Source organism: Eptatretus burgeri, chromosome 2 (genome assembly GCF_056783735.1).
Source record: "Eptatretus burgeri isolate ZD-2024b chromosome 2, Ebu_testis_v1, whole genome shotgun sequence".
Classification (NCBI taxonomy): Eukaryota; Metazoa; Chordata; class Myxini; order Myxiniformes; family Myxinidae; genus Eptatretus; species Eptatretus burgeri.
This window is the reverse complement of record NC_140962.1, coordinates 147,565,011-147,579,321: the sequence shown is the minus strand read 5'-3', so window position 1 is coordinate 147,579,321 and position 14,311 is coordinate 147,565,011. Positions and strand designations below refer to the sequence as shown.

Sequence of the window (14,311 nt, the reverse complement as noted above, 5' to 3'; positions counted from 1 at the left end):
AAAAATGATTCAGTCAGCAGCCCCAGGCTACGTACAAAACAACAAAAACTTAATCATCCTCATCCCTTTTGTGTCGAGGAGGCAATTTACGCCGATCACCAACACAACGGCCTGCTCTTTTTGAAACACCACTGGGTCCTTTAACCGTGCACATCCTTTAATGCAGATTTGACAGCCGCGGCTTTACATCGCCAATCCATGGCAAACTTGAGGTTGCAGCGCCCCTCCCCCTTCCCCCCATCCCCTGTCGACCCACCATTGTTGTTTTATAGCGAACAGTGAGCTTCATACTTAACGCGTGCACGTGAGAGAATAGGAAACAACAACAACAACAACAACACAATACCCCCTGGCTATTTGGATTCCGTGTCGTAAGCTATGACCTTTTGCTTCCGGTTGTTGTTAAACGCTGTGCGGTGTATAAACACGATTGGGTTTTATTTCTATCTTGTGAATATTACTTAACGCGTGCACATGAGAGAATAGGAAACAACAAAAAACAACACAATACCCTGCCAATTGTGAATCCGTCTCGTTGCCGATGACCGTTTTGCTTCCGTTTTTTTTTTGCTTCTGGTTTTTTTTTGTTTCCGGTTTTTGTCATGGGGAATGATGCATGCCGGGAGATAAAGGCATCGTCGGAGACATGAAAGACCCAAATAATATCAGACATGGTGTATATTTCCTCCACTGATTTAAATAAAGATATCTCCCGCATCATCAAAAAATAATTTTTAATCGTGATTTACGTTATTTGATCGCTGATTCCGAATCCAGGCTGTAGTAACCGGAAATTGCGTATACAGTTGTGAACAAGTTGTTGCTAAAGTCAGAAGTGAATGTAAGAAGAATTCTACGTTCACTTCTAGTATTTATTTTCTTAAATGAGATCCTGTTCTAGGCGGTGTAGTTGTCGTTGTGAAGGTAATGTTGAGGAATTTTTTTTTTTCAGATGAGATCCTGTTCTAGGCGGTGTAGTTGTCGTTGTGCAGGTAATGTTGAGGATTTTTTTTTTCAGATGTGATCTTGTTGTAGGCGGTATAGTTGTCGTTGTGAAGGTAATGTTGAGGTAATATAATGTTTTTTAGATAAGATCCTGTTCTCGGTGGTGTAGTTGTTGTTGTGAAGGTAATGTTGAGGTAATATATTTTTTTTTAGATGAGATCCTATTCTAGGTGGTGTAGTTGTTGTTGTGAAGGTAATGTTGAAGTAATATTTATTTTTTTTAGATGAGATCCTGTTCTAGGCGGTGTAGTAGTTGTGAAGGTAATGTTGAGGTAATATTTATTTTTTGGATGAGATCCTGTTCTAGGTGGTGTAGTTGTTGTTGTGAAGGTAATGTTGAAGTAATATTTATTTTTTTTAGATGAGATCCTGTTCTAAGTGGTGTAGTTGTTGTTGTGAAGGTAATGTTGAGGTAATATTTATTTTTTTAGATGAGATCCTGTTCTTTGCGGTGTAGTTGTTGTTAAGGTAATGTTGAGGTAATATTTATTTTTTTCAATGAGATCCTGTTCTCGGCAGTGTAGTTGTTGTTGTGAAGGTAATGTTGAGGTAATATTAATTTTTTTAGATGAGATCCTGTTCGAGGCGGTGTAGTTGTCGTTGTGCAGGTAATGTTGCGGAATTTTTTTTTTCAGATGAGATCCTGTTCTCGGTGGTGTAGTTGTTGTGAAGGTAATGTTGAGGTAATATTTATTTTTTTCATAGCAAAAAGACGTTTTGATATATTTAAGAAGCGAATGTAAGAATTCTACGTTCGCTTCTCGGCTTTGCCGATTCCATATTAATCCGAACATACTACTTAAATCGAGAGCAGACGCGAGCGAGCACTCCTCCTCCATCGAGGCTTCCCATGCAAGAATGGACCAGGCAGGGTTCGACTGTGCTGAGCATCCCAGATGCAGATGCTGAAAGAGCTCATCGAAATAACCCTCCAGCGAGACAATTACGTCACTGCTACGTCACGTCACGTGAGCGCTGGGCTTGGACCGTACCATTCGTCGCTATTTGGCTCCCCCTCCCTTCAAATAATTGCCACAGTGACAGTCACAGATTATTTACCCTGAGTCACACATTATTGTACATATGTAAAAATGAGTATTATTTACGAAATTTAGAATTCCGCACGAACAGTTTTAGTTTTAAAAGATAAATTAAACGGTTCAAGACGGCGGCTGGCTCGAGCAATCGAGCGAAACCATTTGGTTTCTCCCGGCCTTTCCGGGCGCCATTTCGGGCTTTTTCTTGAGGAGTCGTGAGACCTGAAGTATTCGTATTCCGTCGACGATTTCTCCTCGGTTTCGATTCTCTCCGCGGCCTTTGTAAGGATTTCCGTCCTTCGAGCAACTTGTGCGACGAGCCGTGCGGGTTTTGAGTTCGTTTTCTCGCTTTTTCGTGAAAACCCTTTTTCCTCAGACCGGGCGGGACTGAAGCCGAAGAGTTCCACGTCTTTCCTGTGGTAAAAATGTTTCGCCATGTTTCTTTGCAACCTCGATCTCGGTTTCATGTTCCGATGTGTACTCGGGTGTTCGTGCTTGTTTGGGAGTAATATGCCTCGTCTGTCTTTTCACGTAAGATATCCATATGAGGAAATGGCGTACCTATGCCCTTTGTGGTGATGTAGCGAAAGCGAAGCGACACGACCTCCTGACGTACGGCTTTGGGTTTTATATTTCGAAGCGAGTTTAAAAGGCACACGTGTGAGTTAACCTGGGCCTCAACCCTGCGGATGTCGAGGTATAATATATTTAACTTGAAGTCCTCAGAAAGAAAATACTCCTTGGTCTCTGCATTCAAATGGAGGAAGAAGAAGATTATATTGAAGAAGAAGAAGAACGTTGAAGAATTAATAGAAGAAGAGGAGGAATATATTAAAGAAGAAGAAGAATATATATTGTTGAAGAAGAAGCTGAATGCGATTTTATTTCCATTGCTCAACCCAGAGCCGTCACTACCGGTACCGACAGACAAATTCGCCATGTTTAGCCTTTGTGATGGGCTTGGGATGTTGAACTTGTGCTGGTGGAGTACACCATTAATTTGCTCGACTCGGTGGGTTATTGGTTTAAGTGTCTGCTCTGAGTCCCGAAGTACGAGCTGCTTCCTTGCTTTCAGAAAGGACGGAGCACGGCCGAACAACCATAGGTTGGCAATACTGCTGCAGGCTTTTCTTGGCCTGATGGCTTCCTGCGTCGGAAATTCCTTGGAAGGGAAACTTATTTAATAAATTTAATAATTGGCTTCGTCGGTACCGGCAGTGTGACGTCACTTATGGTAATTCGCGATCAAGAAAATGCCGGTTTCTCCAGTTCCTGTGATTGCATTTCTTTCTCGATATTTTTTTTATCCTGAACAGTTGATCAGGAAGTCCGAATCTCCGAAGTGGTTGTAGTTGTGAGCTTTAAATTTGATCTTGCCAACCGTGCTGTTTGTCCGTGCGTTCGTCTGTCTCCCCAGGGGCCGCTTCTCACGCTGCGAGTGTGCGTCACATCCGGGTAATAACTGTGCTTTGCCCTCTCTTTTGAAGAATCCAACCGACGCCTCCTGATGGTTCACCACCATTGTGCCGTTGCTCGTACAAATAGCTCAGAGCTTTTACTCCATGACGTAATGTAAATTATTAACGCCAATCTCGTGACGTCATTGTTTAATTTAAAGTTGTATTTGTGTCCACGAAGAGGCTAATTTAATTTCGGATCATTTTTTAAAAAAACGCTTGGGCAACTCGCACTCACTCGAAAGTGGTGTTTCTGTGGGACGTGCCTCGCTAGATTGTGAATGAGGACTTGATAATTGTTCTCATTAGATGAGACTTATCTCGCTGTTAACGAGATTGTGAATGAGGTGAAAGGAGGTTGGAGTATGTGAAGCTGGTCATGGCATAATATAAAGGTGACTATGGGAGGGGAAGGATAATTAAATATGACACCATTTCAATGAGTTGATGATTAAAGAATGCCCTCTTGCTTTGAAGAAAGGGGGAGGGGAGGACAGGGAGTTGGGTTCTTGGAGGGGGCAGAGTTTAGGGACTGAGTGTTGGTTGAGGACTTGGGATTGGAAGGGGGGAGTTGAGCACTCAGGGAGTGGGTGGGGGTTGATTTGATGAAGCAACATGTTTGCAGAGCACATAGCTAGATAATATTAAACTTCTCTCCATATTATTGAAGTCCCATTTTTGCATTATTTCTGTGGGTACCTTCTCATGAATGGCTAAGCACATGTAAGTGGTTACCACCCCTATTTTAGGGCATACCCTTACTTGAGTGGCATTTGTGAAAGTCACAAAGACTAATACTGGTCATGAAATTTGGTTCATTGCACAGAGTGTTCCATAGGACCTTAAAATATATAGGTTCATTGGTTTATGATGTATATTACTGAATCTACAGGATTTTTTATTGAATATATATGCCCAGTATTGCCTTTTTTTTTCTTGCTTCACCTTAAAATATGACATATTAGACCATGCAAAAATACAACATATAAAACATTCTATATGAAATTTCTCATCTAATCAAAAGGTTATCACCCACCGTCTGAGAAAATCAGCATTTGTGTCGGCCAGTGGTGGATTCGCATGATGTATGCACATTCTGGCATATTTTTATTTTTTCTTGTTTTATTGCCCTTTAGAACCTTGAACTATGAAATCCCCTAACAAAATGACGAGTTTATCAATAACTCATATTTTCGTGTCTTAAATTATTCAACTTGTTACCAATAATCGATATAAAAAAAAAATTGAGATGATCCGGGTGGATACTTAATTACAGCGGCTTCACCGAACTTCCCAACCCAAATGTCCGACTGCACATTACGTTAAAAAAAAATGCTTTTATTCTCCTGTGCATCAGATTATTTTCACTAAAATTTATTAACAAATGGGGCACAGTGATATAGATATAATAGTATAAAAAAAAATTGAAAACATGCATGGCTTTGGTTTAGAGTAATTTTGCATTTTTGTCCGACTGCACGTCACACTTTTTTGAATTTGATTAAAAAATGAATTTTCTTTAAAAAAAAATGTAAAATATTTTTCCAGGTTTTTAAAAAAATATTTTATCAATTTAGAAGGCAGTTAAAACAGTTTTGGAGAATTTAGAGAGCTTTTTGTTACTCCCAAAATTGATTGAATTGAAAATTTACATCCAAGAATTTGTTCGCTAAATCTTCTCTCTTTTAGTGCTTTTCAGCATCTGACAAGTCACTGAATAGAGCAGTAATAAAAAATAGGTATGTATTATTTCTTAATCCCAGAAATTGGTATTTTGATTATTAGATTAGTTGCTAGAATAAGTTACATACTATGACCTTCATTTATTTTGCCAAAAAAGAAAAATTATGTAATTTCATTGAAAACTCACAAAACCATCGGAATAGGTACCCCTTCTTCAAAGTATATTCCTATATATATATATATATATATATATATATATATATATATATATATATATATATATATATATATATATATATATATATATATATATATATATATATATATATATATATATATATATATTTAAGCTATATGGTTTTTTTTTTGTTCTGAACTCAGTTTGACTTGCACTTTCAGGAAAATGTTGTGAGAAGGCAATGGAACAAACTTCATTTTTTGACATTTTTGAAACAGGGTGGTAACCACTTACATGCGCTTAGCCGTGCACGTGTTGATCAGGTATTACATAGATCAAACAAACAAAAACAACCTTTGTTTTTAGCTTGTCTCACATACCTTGTTCATACTACCTCCTCCTCCTCCGCTCATCATGTCACTGTCCTATAACGAAAGGCATCTTCCCCGAACACGACAATTATGTGTCCATGGATGTGCTTCTCATATTGCATATGCAAAGAACGGTCTTCCCAATTGAAGTAAACAATTTTTGGCCATACTTTGCTCATCCTGCGGAAAGTCCCTCGATCGACGACTGAAAATGACAACAATCAAGCACAGGCGGTAATACAGATACTAAATGTGTCGATGAATGATGCGGCCTTTCGACAACACTGGCGCACAAACTAATACGTCACGCGACTTGCATACCTCACAAACCCGAGCACATGATGTCCACCCTCTTCGATCGTAACTCGTGTTGTCCGTTTTATCCGATTGTTTAATTTTGTCCTGAGTGAGTTTTTGAATGGTCGTGATTGTTGTTGGTGTTCTCATGATGCTGACTCGTTTTTTTGGGGGTGTTTTGTTGCTCTCTCTCGCTCTCTCTCCCTCCCTTCCTCCAGTTTCTTTTGTTCAACGCAGTCATCATGATGGAGAGAGAAGGGTGAGTTTCTCTTGAACACTATTCTGTTTTCCTTTTTATTTTTTTTTTAACATAACATGGTTCAAGGAATGAAGCGTGTAAAATGAAAAGGTAAACTAAAAATAACTTTTCCCATGGAGATTGTCGGTGTTTCTGTACTGGTAGTAGTTGGGCATCTTCCAAAGGAAAGGAAATGATACGTGTGTATGATATGATGATGATGATACGTTTTGAGTGCCCTAGCCCTCTTCTTTTTCTTACGAATCCATATGGAACAAGGAATGGTCTTTCACCTGCTCTTCAATTATATAAGGGGGAAGGGGGATGATGGGTGGGAAGGGGGATGGGGGGGGGATTGGTCAAATGTCACTACACTTTCCTTTTCCAGCTCGGCAATGAGGTATCAACTACTTTCTACATTCAGCAGTTTCAGAGCAAACTGGAATGTACACGGACCCACTCACGGCCTCTTTATTTGGGGCACAGAATCTCCATGGCTGCGTTTCGTGTTGGTTCCTTGTTTGTACTCCAGCAGCAAAACCGAAGCGGTCGTCCGCATCGTAATATGACGAAGTTGCATAATGACGGAAAAGCGTTTCGCGTTTGACTATAAGGGTCGAGTGTTGATTTGTCCTCTCGGTAGCAGCTGGGGTTGATTAATTAGGTGAGCTGTGATTGGCCGTTCCTCCGATTTATGGGTGACATTTGTGATTCGGCTTGGATTGTTGAAATCTACGTTAACACGTAGATCTTGTGCATTATTTTCTGCGGTCTCGTGCATTATTTTCGCGAACTTCGAACCCTGGTGGAAGAGCGACATGACTGGAGGATAAAAAGCCTTCGTACTGATGGTGGAGCCGCAGTAGAGATAGAGAGATATATAGATATGACCTGCAAGTAAGAGGGTAGGGTTAATTAAGAGGGAGAGAAGGACATGCGGGAGTGAACGAGCTGAATGAAACAGCATGAAGGGGAAATTGCGGATGAAGCAGAAAAAGAACAAAGCAACCGACCGCAAATTAACTCGAAGAGGTTACGCGGGGGGGGGGGGGTCACAGTGAGTGTGAATGGGATAATTTGGGGTACTACGTGAGGTTGTGGTGAACGTCTCTCGTGAAGAAATGGAGGGATTAATTGAACCGAACAGACACTGGAGGCCGGCGAGCACAGAGAAGGCGCATGATTATTGTTCTCTCATTTTGTCTGTGCAGTGTTTTCATGTTCGTTGTCCTCGGTTGGGTTGGAGTCCCACCTCCCTCTAACTTTGACGTCATTGAAGTAACTCCTCCTCCTCCTCCTCCTCCATGTTTGTAAAATCGCTACATTGGCGCCTCCCACTTTGGTAATGTCAAACTGAACTGTCAGTTTGATTTGCAGCTTCACCAAAGGCTAAATGGGGGGGGGGTGGGGGGGTGGTGGTGGTGGAGTGGTGGACTCACTTGAGGAAATATTGTTGTGGTAACAAAACGGACTACCAGAATGTACCCGAAGCGACTTCTTTTCTGGTCTTGATTCTTTAAGATGCCGAATGGTTTTTTTCAAATGAGTGAAGCGAGTTGGGGGGGGGGGAGGGGGGTGTAGCCGTTAACTCGTTTTTGCGGATTTTTGTATTGTACAATGATCGTGAAGGAGGTAAGTGATGAGGCAGAAGGTTTGATGATTATCAAAGGGGGTATGGAGGTGGTGAGGGGACATACACAAGAAAGAGTAACAATGGCCCGGAGAGGAACGGAATGTGAAAGAATCAGCGAGGGTAGAAGATGAGCATGGCTATCGGGCAAGGTAATGATGGGCCGTGCACATCTGAAGGACCGGAGTGAGGACGAGACGACGGACACAGAGAGACAATTGCACAATCTGGTGATGAATGACAAATTGAAGATTATGAGTAAATGTCAAACTTCACGAAGATATCTGTTGCGTGTTTATCAACCTTTTTTTTTTTTTATTGTCATCACGATCTGCCATTTGTTTTATCGTCATGCTGGTGGGATGGACTTGAGGTACACACACACTCACCTCTCAGCTGTCACCTGGGTTTGAATCCCGACATTGCGACACGTTGTCATCCCGGCGATTCATCGATCTGCGTGCCATCCCTCGGATGTACATTAACTCGGTGTCCCATCTGCCGGCACCCGTTAGTGGACATTAAAGATCCCACGGTGTCCTTCACGAAGAGTAGGTGAGCTATCACCGGCACCCTGAACAAATTATTCCTGCCCTAACCAGCAGAGGGCATTGCGTCGTGCGTCGACGGCACAGCTGCTCGCAGCCTTGTGCCGGTTACGAGAGAATAAGAATGTTTATCACACGAACAGGTAAATTGCGAGGGCACCTTCCGAGGTACCACCTTCCCTGCTGCTTCCTCATCCCACTTTGTTTGCTTGGCAGGGACGAGTTCTTGTTAATGGGCCCAAATTTGTCTTGCCATCACAGCTCGACGTCCCTGTGCGAGCATGCTTTATCTCAACCCCCGAGATCACCATCGTTGGTGATCATCAGCACAACAATGTGTCCCCTTGCACCATCTGCCGTGGCTCGAACATCCTCTCGGACTATAGGTAGCTCGATCCCCTAGTTGTGTCGTAGGACGACAGTTTGTCTTGCTCCGGCAGTCGCCCATGTTCTGTCAAGTGTTGCCTTCATCGCAATGGTTCGGTGAGAAAGGGTCTCCGCACTCCACTTTGGTTTTGATGTGACACAATTAATAATGCAGCAAATATACACACGCGTCAGAGAACACAGTCCTTGCGGACCCCATATTGGGCAAGCACCAAACATGAAACCCTAATCCTCGACTCCTGCCAGCAAGCCTTGTGTACACATGGACAATGAGGTTGGGATGATGTAAGCAAAAGAACAGCAAGTGAAAGGGTTAATAAAAAATACTTTGTGAGGTGAGGATCGGGGGGGGGGGGGTGATGTTGCGGCAAGGTTTTGCCTCCGCATCGAGCAGTGCGTGTCAATCAGCAGCTGGCCCTGTCCATTGTGAAACGTTGTGAGGAGGCAGCTTCTGGAGGAATACCCATGGTTAACTGACTGGACCTTCCAACTGTCACTGCGACTCTTTGCTACCGTTGAACTTGCTCGTCCGCACGTGCTGTCTTCTGTTTATATCTGCGTGAAGGATCTTGCACAGTGTGATCCCCGGAACAAGAAAATCGTCCACATTTTGTCCTGCTGCACTGGGAGGACCGAGCTCATGCTGCTCAGTGGTTAATGGGGGAAGGTGGTGATGTTACAGTATGCAATCGTCGATAGATGATAGGTGCCGATGATTGCATGAACTGTGGGTAGTTGGGGGGGGGGGGCGCTATGACTTTACTAACTGGCATTTGACCCAGCGTGTATCAATACAAGGATTTCCTGCACAAAGACTATCTGAGTTTGTTGTATCCACGGTTACCCATGTACATGTACATGTACACGCAACAACCCGTGTGAGTTGAGATGTCTGGGTGCTATTTTCTGGTGATTGTTGTTTATCAGATGGTGTTTGGACCCCCTTCCTATTACCCCGTCATGTCGTCATTGATGTATGTATGTCTGCTGAGAGATGGTAAATGATTGTGTGCAGTGTTGGATGTCCCATGGCAAAAAAAAAAGTCTTGCTCACAATTCCTTATTCGAGTACAAACTAGTTTTTCCTATTTATTTAATTATGTTATTATTTTTTTTTAATCTGTTTTTCAAGGATGTACAGGAGGACTCGGCTCAGCAGGTTTGACCCCGAGTACGAGCGGGATGCCTATCGTCGTGATGATCACTACAGTTCCGGGGAAGACTCACCCCAAAGTTACAGGGGTGATCGAGGTGGTCGCTACAGCGCTTACAGTACGTACTCTTCACTGCAACGGATTTTGGACTTTCCGCCGAGTTGACCGTCGCTCTTCTCTAACCCTGCCCCGAATTACACCACCCAGTAGTTGATTTATCTGTATTGTGCTGCAGTTTACATTTTTCACTTTGTGAGTGTAATTTTGCGTTTTGTTTTTCCAGTGAACAATTTTTGGACGAACCATTTAAAAAATATTTATTTATTTATTTTTCCAGCCTTTGTCAAATTTAATTTGATTTTGAAGCTGCTCAATCACTGTGACAGTTTCCTGTTTCTGTGTCTGTCAACGGACGTCAGTCCTCGATCATGGAATGACTACAATTCAGTTGAATAATACATTTTAAACACTGTACAGAACATGAATCGGAACACGAATGTCGAATTTATCAGTTATTTGGAAGATGCTGCGTATCGGTTATGGGGGGGGGGGGGGAGGGGGAGAAGAGAAGTGTCCTGCTCTGTTTTGTGAATGTTGAGAGAAAAATATACTGACCTGCTGCTTGTGTCGATTTGTGTGATCTGTTTTTCTCCAGCAAGGTCGTGCCCTGTTACAGTGTCCCGCAGGGACGAGCGAGATGATTACAGGGACCGGCGGTATCGAGACCGGTCGCGAGAGCGGGACCGTGTGAGGGACCGCGACCGTGACAGGGACCGCGACCGTGACAGAGACCACGATTACAAGGACGTGGATTATCGATCTCATCACTACCGCCGCGACTACCGTGATTCCCGGGACTACCGTGGGCACTATGACGTATGTTGCTCTCGTGTTTGGTTTTCAAAAGCTTTTTGCTTTCGGCACATTTTGCACTGATTGCACGAGAGGATGATCATCGAAGTGCGGTGTTTGAGAACCTTTTTGTGATTATTTCAAAACCAAACGCTAAGAGCAGATTCACGGGAGGATAACCGTTATCCTCTTGCACAGCGTTTGGTTACGGGATGATCACCAATGGTCACCGTTTGGTAAAGTGAAGTTCACCGTTCACTGCATTGTGTTTGACATCCATCAATTCGTTTCTTCTCTCGCAGGATCGAGACATGGACCCTTACGATTACCCTGGATACCACGCTGACGGTGACTATCGAGACCAAGACTATCGCAGCAGCCGCTCCGAAGAGAGGCCCAGTACCGTTGTTGTCATGCGGGGCCTGCCCTTGACTGCATCAGAACGTGAGGCAAGTTGTTGTTCATGGTTTCTCGAAATCGGGATGGTGTTGGGGGGGGGGGGGCTATCGATTAATTTGTTAATTCATTCATGAATTCCCTTTTCATCGACGTCCTCAGAGTTCACTTGAGTGCACAGTTTTGTTGTCATCATTTTGCTGTGTATCTACCAATATGCAGCTTCATAATTGGTTTGGCGACTGCCGCGGGCACCAGTAATTGGTGTTCGTTTGTGTTTCAGATCGAGGAGGCCGTCCGAATGTTTGACATGTCTGTGAAAGACGTGAGGCTTATCAGGAACGTGCTTACCGGTGAGTTCAGCCTCGGTTGCCCCTCTTCCTTGCACAGGGTTTCATATGCCGTAATATCCTTGCTTGGCCAGTGGAATAGGAATGCGGCATTTATTTTGCCGATGTACGACGTTGTGTAATGATCGATTGAAAATGAAATTTGACATCATTGTAGTTGTGGTCAGTGCTTGTAGTTTAACTGTAGTTGACAGCTTCAAATATGTTGGGGTTTTGAGTAATGTTGAGGTGAGTCAAGCCTGCTGTGCTTTTCTCCAGCTTGTTTTGTGTGTATTGAAATTTATGTTTTATTTTTTCTTATTGTCTACATCTCTTGGCCATGATTACATACTCTGCCCTCAAGTCATTTCAAAGATGACCCATTGGAGTAATGTTGGCCATCAGCCAAGTCCAGCTATCCTGTCGTCTTTGTGCAGCTTGCAATCTGCACATGCTTTCTTTTCAGCCCTACAAGTCTTTAAAAAAATTTTTTTTTTCACTCCATGATTGAATGTTATGGGGATTCACAAAAAAGGTGGGTGGGGTTGAAGGAGGTGTCTGAGGATATGGTACTTTCGAAATGACGTATGAATGCTAAGCGAGGCCTTTTGCGCCGTGCACTGTGCGTGTTTAGCGACTTGGCTCGGCTCGTCAGGCGCTTTTAACCTTACAAACATAGAACTTGTGATTCAAATCGTCTTTTAAACATAATTTTCAGCATTTGGAGTCTAAGACGAAAGAGTGGTAATTTCATGACGGTTAACCATGATTGTGTCTGTTCCTGAATGTAAATCGGACTCATGGAAGTTCAGGAATATGGCAAATATCTGTGGATGAGACAGGTGTCGATTTCCTATCATTCATTATTATTTATCCCCCACCAACCAACGAAGTTGGCGGGGGATATAGAAATGGGTTCCGTCCGTCACATTTCGTTTCCGGAGCTTAACTACAAATCCCCTCAAGATATATTTACGAAATTTGGTTCACATATCAAGCAAGTGGTGAACTGGTGCCTTTTGATATTTTCTAATTGATAGGTCACATGGTTTGGCAGCCATGTTGGATTCAAGAAAAATATTAAATAATGTTTTCTCTGGAATCACATAACCTAACGAAGTGAAAATTTGCAACTCTCATCTTCCATCATGTTTGCAAACATAGTAAAAAATTATGACGTCACAAGTCACATGGTTTGGTGGCCATCTTGGATAGAAAAACACACCTCATTCGATTAACACAAAACTTCACACACTTATTCCACTGGAGGATTGGAGGCAGAATGTAAATTTATGATGTCATAGGTCACATGGTTCGTCAGCCATCTTGGATTGAAAATTAATAAATTTTAAAAATCTTCTCCAGAACGGCTGGACAGATTGAGGCAAAATTTCACATACACTTTCCCCAAGACATCCTTTCTCAAGTTTGTTAATTTTAATTGATAGGTCACATGGTTTGGTGGCCATATTGAATTTACCCTAAAACCTTCAAACATCTTCTCCAGAACGGCTGGTCAGATCAAGGGGAAACTTCACATACATATTGCACACGCTTAGGGAATATAAGTTTGTTAATCCTCATTTACTATGGCAGGGGATATCGAAGACTTTCTCTTCAACGGATGCTAGTTAAACGAGAAGGGCACTCTGAAGAGCGCATACCTCCGCCACGTAATGCCTGATCCATGAGAACATATCAGGCCCAGAACATTTTTGAGATATCGTTCCATATATCATTTTTTGGCCCAACCTCTCAATGGTGAAGAATCACTTAAAAATTAAATAACTCTCCTATCCGGATTCGGATTCGGATCTTCACCAAAATCTAATCGATTCGTCCTTGCCACACACACATACCCACCAAGTTTTATCCAAATCCGTCCACAACTTTTTGAGATATCCTGTACACAGACAGTCGAAGGGGTGAAAACATAGCATAGCATTCTTCTCTTTTGGTGATTGCTGTAAAAATATAATGGTCACAATGGAGGTTGTGTTTCAATTCAATTCAATTTATAGCAATAGATGCAACATCTAGTATCATTTATCTTGCCCCTCCCCCCCCAGGGAATCAAACAAACATTTATAACAGCCGTCACAGCTCGCACCACTCCCCCTCCCAACATGGTTAATAGTAATTATCATCGATTTACACTTAACCTGTACAGTGTACATGTACAAGTCTCAGATATGTCCTTCCCATCGGTGTGTTCAGAAACACCGAACCCAGAGATAAATAGTCCATTCACTGGTAGAAGCTTGTCGTTGATTTGTGAAGCAAAGGCTTGTCCACTCAGGCGTAGCGAGTCGCGAGTTTGTCGTACGAGAGCTGATAAAGTTCGCCGAGTCTTTCGTTTATGTAGAGGTGCAGCCAATTCTGTCAGGTGCTCTTCCAAGCGTTTCAGATGCTTTGTGAGCTATTTTTAAAGGAACAATGCCTCCTCTATCACCGTACGCTTTACAATGCTTTGAACACCGCCGTTTCTTGCGGCCGTTTGCCATGCACGCCGAGCATTCTGGGGCAGAAACTCGTCATTTCGAAAGTGCCATGTCGGGGTGGTTTGAAATCTGGCCATCACCGGTGCCTGCAAGTCGCATCGCTTGGGACACATGCTGATGTTTGCACCGTGTGGTAAGTGGGCGAAACGGGGCCTGTTTGGAGTTCAGCTGTTCTCTTTAAATGAGTAGCCTTCACTAGATGCCTTGTATGTATCCATACAGGTCACCCGTGGTGGTGGGGGGGGGGG

General features: G+C 42.9%; 1 protein-coding gene across 4 annotated transcripts in view; it reads left to right on the top strand.

The window, feature by feature from the left end:
• The first annotated feature begins 2,204 nt into the window (after positions 1 to 2,204).
• The window catches only part of LOC147033481 (RNA-binding protein 5-like), a 41,101-nt gene continuing 28,994 nt past the window's right edge, over positions 2,205 to 14,311 (top strand). The window contains exons 1-6 of one of the 4 annotated variants that reach the window (XM_085871670.1): positions 2,205 to 2,461; positions 6,247 to 6,287; positions 9,964 to 10,103; positions 10,662 to 10,861; positions 11,140 to 11,286; positions 11,517 to 11,586. In XM_085871670.1, coding sequence (XP_085727796.1) covers positions 6,271 to 6,287; positions 9,964 to 10,103; positions 10,662 to 10,861; positions 11,140 to 11,286; positions 11,517 to 11,586 — 574 coding nt within the window. In that variant the 5' untranslated portion in view covers positions 2,205 to 2,461; positions 6,247 to 6,270. Of the gene's footprint in view, positions 2,462 to 6,246; positions 6,288 to 9,963; positions 10,104 to 10,640; positions 10,862 to 11,139; positions 11,287 to 11,516; positions 11,587 to 14,311 lie in introns of those variants that run through there. The other 3 variants (XM_085871668.1, XM_085871669.1, XR_015055561.1) reach the window with 3 other exon arrangements.